Genomic DNA, 10,285 nt, shown 5'->3' on the forward strand with positions numbered 1-10,285 from the left:
CTTCCCATCTTGAATTTTCCTTTCTCTGAGCATGTGGGAGGTTACCTTTGGTAAGTTCAAAAGTCAGAAATATTTTTTGTTTGTTCTGGCTAGAGTCTGGCAATAAGATATTTGGTTACAAGTCAGCTTCATTAAAAGCAGATATTCAAGCTATAGGTATATTTGAAAGGCCTTCATGGTTTTTTCTATTCTTGGATCTTGGTTTTTTTAGAAAAACTTTTTTTTAAAATTTCTTTTCAGTCATTTGAATTGTTTTACTTTATTTGTCTCCTTGCCATGCTTGATGCACACATGAGAGGACCTAAGAGAACTTCAGAAAGCCTGGGACTCCTTGGGGAAAACAGAGGAAGTGCCACATAACCGTTTTGGGAAAAACATCTGTTTTCCTCATGAAACCCCAGGAATTAAAGCTAAATATACTTTTGGGGATAGTTAATGGCACTTATGGGGGAATACATGGCTCTTTGCACATTTGGATCAGAGAAGCATGTTCTTGGCCACCTAGAAGATATGGCTATATCCCCATTCCCCTCTCCCCCACTGAGAGATGACTCCCATGGGAGATGGGTTGATTCCCTCTTTTTTGGGTGTGGGGAAGGATCCAGGATCTGGTATAAAAATAAGAGCCTTAATTTTTGGGGATCTCTTTTGCCTTCAGGATGTGCCTGCTTACTAGTCCCTAGAAACTGATGTCTTCCTAGCCCTGCTTTTCCAAGGACTCCACTCTGAAGCCAGTAATCCAATTAAGAAACTTGAAAACTGGCAAATGAAAAATCTTACCAATACTGGATCTTCTGTTTTTCTGTGTATTTATATGTGTTGTGTGTGTGACATTCATAAATAAAAGAGCTCTGGTTAATTGGCTTAACAATAATAAGCACTTAAATCAATTTTTTTTTTCAGAAAAATAAAAACTGTAATGTCTTTTACTTTACGTGACTGTAGTAAGCTTTGGGAGATAAAGAGTGTTAAAGACTATTGGTAAAACAAAGATAGTTGGTCTAAATTAGGCAGGTCAGATATTAGGTTTGCTAAATTCTTTAAGGTAATAAACTGCTTCTTTAACTTTTGAAAGTTGTTCAACTTACCTGCTTTGGAGCCATTAGATTCCAGGTAAGGTCTGGAGACATGTGGAGTTAGCTAAGCCCCTGGCTATGCTAAAAAACAGTCAGTCTTGTCTGTCTTGGGCCCTAGGCTTCACACTTAGTACATAATTAAAATCCACTTACTTAGCAGGTTTTTCACCAAAAACAAAAATCACTAAGAGTTTACACTGCAACATGTAATTAAGACACAGAAAAAACAGTTTTACATGCAAGCTGTGTGAGGCAGGTGAAATGTGCTTTTGACAAAAGATTATAAGAAAGTATGGGAATGTGTGTGTTTTCTTTTTGTTGTTCGTTTTCTTGTTTGCCTAGATTAAAGGGCTAATGGATTGTTTTAAGTTACAAAGGATAAAGCTGAAAGTTTGAGCAAGTTGTGGAAGGTTTGTGAAAAATTAATCTTGTAAAAGAAATTCTGTGTGTGAACATATTGGCTAAACTTAAAGGGGTATTATTCAGTTTTTCCATAAATTGAACATTGGAATAAAAGCACAACAGGGTTCTCTTAGAGCACTGATCTCTTTAACAAAAATTTATAAAGGATTATTAAAGGTTTATGAGAATCTCACCTTATGGTCAAACTGATTAAAATAGGATAGATTTGTCTATAAGATGCTATTAAAAACCGGGGTTGACACTAATAGTACACTAATGCAAAGGTGAAATTTGGCTTTCTCTCTTGAACAAGATTTTCGTAGAATATTAAAGAATGATGAAAGAATTTTGTTTTTCTTTTGAATAAACCACAGGAAAAAGAAGGAAAAAAAAGAGACAGATTGTTTGGAAAGTTAAGTCTTCCCTTATCAATGAGTAAATGTTTTTGCCTTTTTAAAAATTTCAGGTAACCATTTTGACTAAATGAATGACCTGTGGTGGCCTGGAATTCTATTTTATAATAGCAAGTGTTTTAAAGTTTTAATATATTCAACAGGCTTCATAAAATCAAATTTCAGTTTCAAAATGGTCTTTCCTGACCTCTAACTTCAGGATGCAACAGAGGGCCCTTGAAGCATCCCCAAAGAGAGGTAAACAGGATTATTTGACATGTTAAGTGATATGAGAAGCATTGTCAAAATAAAAAATAATGTTTAACCCTCTTTAGGTTACATTTTAGTGAATTTGATTAATATATGTTCCAAGCCGAATGGAATGTCTAAAATTCTAATACACTCAAGTATATGCTATCAATCATAGTTATGGTTAAGTTATTTCAGACCACAGAAATAACCAAATTTCTTTGTCAGTTGTGTCTTTAACTATGACTATTCAGTCATTTCCACAGTTAATTGCTTAAGGCTGATGCAGTATCTGGAAACTTCATAAGCATGGAAAAAATCCTAGAATATGGCGTCTTTTAGGAGGATCATGAAATGATGGAAAGGACCAAAAGCACCTTTGAATACAGGTTTTATTTATTTATTTATTATTTATTTTTTTGAGACGGAGTCATGCTCTATTGCTCAGGCTGGAGTGCAGTGGCATGATCTCAGCTTATTGCAACCTCCGCCTCCTGGGTTCTGCAGGGAAGGGAGAGAGTAGAGAGTAGCCATACGTTAAAGTATTTGGGTGGGGATGATTTTAAAATAGACATTTCCGTTTTGGGCATTTACCTGTTTAGCCTTGGCGTCCCGTCGTTTGATCAACCCAGTACTGTTCAGGTTGACCGCTAAGGGGCAGCAGAGTATGGGAAAATAAGAGGGCCATGAACAAGAATGACGTTATCTTAAAAATAGTTCAGCAATAAAGAAATGCCAAGGAAATAATGAGTAATAGGTCACAATCCCCTTTATATTTTTACCTACAACTTTAAAAATTTTATTTTCAATCACCATAATTTATAATATGGTTAAGTAAATTATTTCTAAATTATGAATAAACTTTCCTCAAAAATTAGTATTTGAAAATACTTTTTCAGAGAAATTAAGAAAACTATCATGACTTAATATTTCTTCCGATACTGATCAAGAAGTGGAAATTTTTTTAAGTTGTTGAAAAAAAATTATATCATTTGAACTCTGTAAGAATATCAATTAGATTTTGGTCTAGAAAGAATCTAATAATAGAAATTTCAGACCATTACTATATGATATGATTTGCCTGTGTCTCCACCCAAATCTCATCTTGAATTGCAGCTCCCATAATCCTCATGTGTCAAGGGAGGGACCCGATGGGAAGTAATTGAATCATCGGGGACAGGACTTTGCTGTGCTGTTCTCATGACAGTGAATAAGTCTCACTAGATCTGATGGTTTTGTAAAGAGAAGTTCCCCTGTACACGGTCTCTCTTGCCTGCTACCATATAACACATCCCTTTGTTCTTCCTTCAGCTTCCACCATGATTGTGAGGCTTCCTCAGCCATGTGGAACTGTGAGTCCATTAAACTTCTTTCCTTTATAAATTAACCAGTCTTGGATATGTCTTTATTAGCAGCACGAGAACAGACTAATGCATTGTATCTAACTAGTTCCATAAGTCATAAAGTAAAATACAGCATTTTGAACAATTTTGTTCAGGCCATAGTGCAGGATAGTAATTATTTGACTTGCGTGTGACATGAGAAAAGCAATTTCATTACTTTACAATGATATTTGGTAGATACCTGACACACAGTAGATTCATAATAAATAACCATTTCTTCAACTCTTAGTTTCCTGGGTGATTAATTGTGACATATAAGATGATGGCCCCCAAATAAATCTCTCTAGTCTTTTGAGCTCCACACAGATCTAGCCATTTGTTTATTGGACAGTTCCCAACATGATTGTTCCAAGGCATCTCAACATCAAGATGTGCCAACTGGAAATCTCCTCCCCTTCCACCCTCTACCCAAGCTTTTTCCTCTACCAGCTTATATAGGCCAGAATGTAAGAAATCATCCTGGAATTTTCATTTTTTCTCATCCACAACATCAAACCCATTTTCAGATTGTTTCAGGCAGAAACTCAATTTATTATAAAAGTTTCAGGAAGACCCCATAATTTACAGGAAGACATAAGAACCAGGCTCAGAGAGGAATCAGGCGAACATTCCACCACTGAATGATCTGCTTAGAAAGCCACTGCAGCAATTTGCAATCTTAGCTGAACCCTATCACCATCCCCATGGAACAGCATCACTGCAGGTGCTGGGAAGAATCTCTTACTCCCACTCGGTTTGTGTCACATCTTCAGTTTCTGAGTGGCTGTAGGGACAAGAATGACTTGACTTTAAATGCTAATCTGCTGACTAACCCCCAGTCTGGGAATGCCACCAAAATGTCTAGTTGATGTCTAGAAATGCCTATTCATTGTAGGTTTCCTCTAAAGAAATCCGAGATGCTGCTGAAGAAATCATAGACATCATGCTCATAATCACCTGTACGTTTCTTCCAGAACACATATACTTTTCCCCCAAGATAGAAGCCCTGGATCTGGGAGGTTGTAGTATGGAAATCTATTTGTCTTGCAGCTGCCTAAGACGATGCTTCTGTCTATAAGTTCCCCCAATAAAATATTGACAAACTGAATTTGTCTGCCTCCTTCTTTGATTTCTTGGCTCCTTTGGCATTTGGGGGTCACTTTGGCGTATATGGCCCTTTCATGGACCCATGTGCATGCATGCGTCTTGTAGACACTGGGGAGTCATGGTGCATGGAGAGGGCCAATAGCATAACTTGGGCCCTGATTTCCCCTCTCTTGATATTCCTCACCGATAGGAAGAATATTTGAATATTAGGCAATCAAATTAATACATATCCCCTACAATTCACACACTTTATCTCCCTCTACTTACATCTAAATGGTTTTCTCTTTCTGTTTATGTAATAATTCCTTATATAACCCCAAACACATTCATCTCTTACCCAATGGCAACTTAGTCATCCCAGTTACTGCTTCAGCTTCAAGTTCATGACTTCTAGGTGGCATATGTTCCTACTCTAGTCCTCTTAAAATCCTCTCTCGATAATTAATAACTTATTGACTAAATTTTACAGTTACATACCACTACACGTTGAGCATCTAAAGTCCAAAAATTTGAAATACAGAATTTCAAATCTGAAACTTTCTGAGCATCAGCGTGGCACTTAAAGGAAATGTTCATTGGAGTATTTCAGATTTTGAATTTTCAGATTTGGGATGTTTAATACGAAAGTACAAGTGTTTCAGATTTGGGTTTTTTGTTTTTTGTTGTTGTTGTTGTTGTTGCTGTTGTTTTTTGGATTTTGGAGTGCTTGCATTGTACTTATTTTTATTTATTTATTTATTTATTTGAGACAGAGTCTTGCTCTGTTGCCCAGGCTGGAGTGCAGTGGTGAGATCTTGGCTCACTGCAAACTCCACCTCCTGGGTTCACGCCATTCTCCTGCCTCAGTCTCCCGAGTAGCTGGGACTACAGGCGCCCGCCACCATGTCTGGCTTTTTTTTTTTTTTTTTGTATTTTTAGAATTTTTTGTATTTTAGAAGAGACGAGGTTTCACCATGTTAGCCAGGATCATCTCAACCTCCTCAATCTTGTGATCCACCCGCCTCGGCTTCCCAACTCTCTTGCCCTTTAGTCTCCTTTATTCTGGAGAAGTTCTTTAGGCTTTTACAACATTAACATTTTTGAGGAATATAACCTCAACCCCCACCGCCCTCCACCCTTTTAAAAATAGGATGTTTCTCAACTTGGGTTTTTCTGAAATTTCTTCACGATGAAATCCAGGTTATGCACTCCAGACTAGAATACCATGTACCGTATATTTTGTGCTTCTCACGGCATCTTATCCAGAGGCATACCCCGCCATCTGCCCTTCATTGGGGATATTAATTTTGATCATCTTGTCAGGGTCTTGTTTGATGTCTCCACTATATAGCTACTATTTTTTTCTTTTGCAGGTAATAAACAATTTCTTGGAAACATTTTAAACCATATAAATACTACCTGATTCTCATAAAACTCCACCCCTCCTCAATTTAGCATCTAGTGATGATGATTCTTGCCTAAATCAATATTAATGTGATGTTTCCAAAACAATGTTTCACATTTATACTCTCTTCATATGTACCAGTTGGCACTTTGCATTCTATTGTAAGAAAGAGCTTTCATTTATCATCTATCTATCTATCTATCTATCTATCTATCTATCTATCTATCATTTTATCTATATCTGATTAGTGTGGCCTCATTCTTTTTCAACGGTTTATAGTTTTTATTCCCCATAGTTACATAAGGGCTCAAATTGTCCCATATTCAGTCAGTAGGAGCTCATTTATGCTAGCAACATCATTCTTATTAAATACTCCAACATTAAAAAAAAATCCTCCTTAATTTTTGGCATCAAAATGTGTTCCAGTTTCCTCCTGTACTACCTTCCCTGTGCCATATGGGAATGAACCATTTCTTTGAATAAGAAAGAAGCACTCGTCGCTCTTACTGGTTAAAAGTATTAAACACCAATATGTGGGTCTTAGGGGTGCTCCTTGCTACTCAAGTGTCTTTGCTTCCAGGAATGGGCAAGTTTTAAGACACTCTACAAGACTGAAGGCTACTATTTTAGGGCTCGAGTATAAAAAACTGAGGAAAGTGGTCACTATCTTTTTGCACAATAGCAGCCTTAATTGGGTACTAGTGAAGTGGAGATTTTTAAAGTTTAGGAAAAGAGCATTCTTTAAATAGACATTCAGAATCTCTGGCAGAGCACCATGGATGTGGCAGTGGTGGAATTTGTTTAGCCATTCTGAGAGTAAAACAAGAGATGTGGTGGACCTTATCAGGAGACCTGGGGAAGAAGAGAACATGGGGATACGGAATGTCATTTTATTGGGTAGACTGATCTGTGTGCACATAGATGCACCCTTCTGAGGAATCCTAGGAGCAACCAGGAGACATTTTGCAAGGAGGAGATTAAGTCTTGTGCCATCAAACTAGTGAGGGCTCTGGTACGAACCAACTGGGAAATAAAAGTAAAAATAAATTAATTTAAAACTCATAGATCAGTGAAGCCAGGAAAATACTAGAGAAACCTGAAAATACCTGGGCACACGCCTGTACACACACAAACACACACACACAAACACACACACACAAAATTTAAAGTTCACAGACTAGTGAAGCCTATTACCTAAAAACTGTAGCTATATAGAGAAAAGATATACACACTTATATGTACACATGTAACCTTTTCTAGGAATCTACACTTTCAACAGAGCCCAGACCCATGGCATAGGGTTAATGCCAATAAAAGTAGTTCAGTCTCTAGCTCACAGATTAAGATTCAGATGCAAGGTTGCGCTTATTCATGGTTAAATGAAGTAAAACTATTCACTGTTGTTAGGTGAACTCTTTAAACCTTCTTAAGACCCTATGCCTCAGTATACCAACAAACTCACACACCTAGAGGAACCAAGTTAGTCTCTATTTGCGCCTTGGATGACTCAGCATGAATCTATTCTTCAAGGATATGGCTTATCTAAAAATATCCCTCTCTGGTCCACCCCAGTTTTTGTCCATTCTTCTGTGATAGGTTTAAAACTACACCATTTTTCTAAGCATGGGAAGGTGAGATGTTAGGTGAGTTATTGGTATTTTAATAAATTATTAATTTTAGACACCTAACACTGCCTATTAGCCTGGAAAATACTTTTACACTGACTAATATCAATTCAATAAGATTGGTTCTCTAAATCATCTCAAGCTGTCTGAATCATGAAATAATATAAAAAGAAAAAAACCCACAAATTCTGAAAACATAAGTAGTAGAAGAAATGTATTCCTAAAGTAAGTTTAAAGCTATAATGAGGAAACTTTTCCTCAGTCTTCACACTCTATACCATAGGGATTTTGAAGGTATAGTTTGAAGGAGATGTAATTTACCTCTACCTTCATGAATAAATGAAGCATAGTTTGTCATTAATGCTAAAGTGCTGCTCAGGGGAGATAATGTAATAAAGCTCAGCTTTGACAGCCAAATTACTTCTCAACTGTGGTGGTTACAGACGAGATTTTTCAGAAGGTAAAGTAACACACAAGAAAATATTTTTTTAATGATTAGCAAATTATATCTATATATCTCATTGGACTAAGTGTATTGCCAGCCATTTATTTAGGAGCATATTTGACTATATTTTTAATGGCTTTCTGCAACACATTTCCACTCTAAATATATTAAAATGTGAATGTGGGAACACTTTTTAGAAAGGTCAAGAGGTTATAGTTAATATGGAAAAATATTGGTAGAAATATCACAAACTTTTATCAGTTTAACTGGAGATTTTTTTTCCCCTCCTAGAAGACTTTGAAATTGCTGCCTTTTAAAAAAATTTTTGAAAGCAGGAATTTGAGAACTTTAAAATAGTTCAAACAAGAAAGCAATGGTGAACAATTTCTCCCAAGCTGAGCCTGTGGAGCTGTGTCACGAGAACGTGAACGGATCCTGCATTTAAACTCCTTACTCACCACGTCCTCGAGCTATCCTCTATGCTGTCCTTGGTTTTGGGGCTGTGCTGGCAGTGTTTGGAAACTTACTGGTCATGATTGCTATCCTCCACTTCAAACAACTGCACACACCTACAAATTTTCTGATCGCGTCGCTGGCTGTGCTGACTTCTTGGTGGGAGTCACTGTGATGCTCTTCAGCACAGTGAGGTCTGTGGAGAGCTGTTGGTACTTTGGGGACAGTTACTGTAAATTCCATACATGTTTTGACACATCCTTCTGTTTTGCTTCTTTATTTCATTTATGCTGTATCTCTGGTGATAGATACATTGCTGTTACTGATCCTCTGAGCTATCCAACCAAGTTTACTGTGTCAGTTTCAGGGATATGCATTGTTCTTTCCTGGTTCTTTTCTGTCACATACAGCTTTTCGATCTTTTACACTCAGGCCAACGAAGAAGGAATTGAGGAATTAGTAGTTGCTCTCACCTGTGTAAGAGGTTGTCAGGCTCCACTGAATCAAAACTGGGTCCTACTTTGTTTTCTTCTATTTTTTATACCGACTGTCGCCATGGTGTTTATATATAGTAAGATATTTTTGGTGGCCAAGCATCAGGCTAGGAAGATAGAAAGTACAACCAGCCAAGCTCAGTCCTCCTCAAAGAGTTACAAGGAAAGAGTAGCAAAAAGAGAGAGAAAGGCTGCCAGAACCTTGGGAATTGCTATGGCAGCATTTCTCGTCGCTTGGCTACCATATGTCATTGATGCAGTGATTGATGCTTATATGAATTTTATAACTCCTCCTTATGTTTATGAGATTTTAGTTTGGTGTGTTTATTATAATTTAGCTATGAACCCCTTGATATATGCTTTCTTTTACCCATGGTTTCGGAAGGCAATAAAACTTACTGTAAGCGGCAAGGTCTTAAGGAGTGATTCGTCAACAACTAATTTATTTTCTGAAGAAGTAGAGACAGATTAAAAACATTACTGTGGAGACCTCAAAACTAACTTGAAATTAAGGTCAAATGCAAAAACAAACACTTGGACATAGAGAGGCAAGCATGAACATCTGCCAGGTTGGAGGATGATACGTTCAATAGTTGTTCTAAAGCATTTGTTGTCTTCATGTATTTTGACATATTTTAGATTTAGTGATAGGTGAATAAGATCTGTCCATTCTTTTCCATTTAACATTCTCTTGTGGTTTTCTGGTTCCTTACTTTCTTCTCTGAGATTCCTACTTGTATCTTCAAATATTTTCAAGTTTTGTAGTTTCTCCCACACTCATGATCAGTGTTCAGCTGTCCAAAATACACAAAGGGGAAAATAAAGCTCCTGCTTTATTTATAAGTTAGATTCTCTGAGGACAAAAATCTTTAATGTATATCTTGCTTGAGAAGAAGACACAGGATTATAAATTCTTGAAACTTTATTTTAACGTAAAAAGACTTATAGAGAGCTGGAATGTAGAACTTTCTAGTGCTTGGAGATCATCTGAAAAACGCTTGAGCACTTTTATTTTCTGAACCCTGGCAGTTCTTTCTGCTCCTTTTACAAAGACTGTGTTAGCAAAGAAGATGTTTAATGATTATGTGAATACACACTACATCTTACTTTTGGAGAATATAATTTATTATTGTGGAATAAGCATGTGAACAAAAAGATGGTTTCTATAGTTCTTTTTTTGGCAATTTTAAATAAAATAAGAATTTTTAAAAGCCAATTCAAATGAGCAGTTTTTCACTTTTGAGTCCCTACTTTGTACCAGATATTGTATTTGGCA

The 10,285-nt window shown here is 36.7% G+C and overlaps 1 protein-coding gene across 1 annotated transcript; it reads left to right on the forward strand.

The window, feature by feature from the left end:
- Positions 1 to 8,435: 8,435 nt before the first annotated feature.
- Positions 8,436 to 9,481, forward strand: TAAR9 (trace amine associated receptor 9). The gene is given in 2 exon segments (XM_023230735.1): positions 8,436 to 8,655; positions 8,658 to 9,481. Coding segments are annotated over 2 exon segments (1,044 nt in total).
- The last annotated feature ends 804 nt before the right edge of the window (positions 9,482 to 10,285 follow it).

This window comes from Piliocolobus tephrosceles, chromosome 5 (assembly GCF_002776525.5).
Source record: "Piliocolobus tephrosceles isolate RC106 chromosome 5, ASM277652v3, whole genome shotgun sequence".
Classification (NCBI taxonomy): Eukaryota; Metazoa; Chordata; class Mammalia; order Primates; family Cercopithecidae; genus Piliocolobus; species Piliocolobus tephrosceles.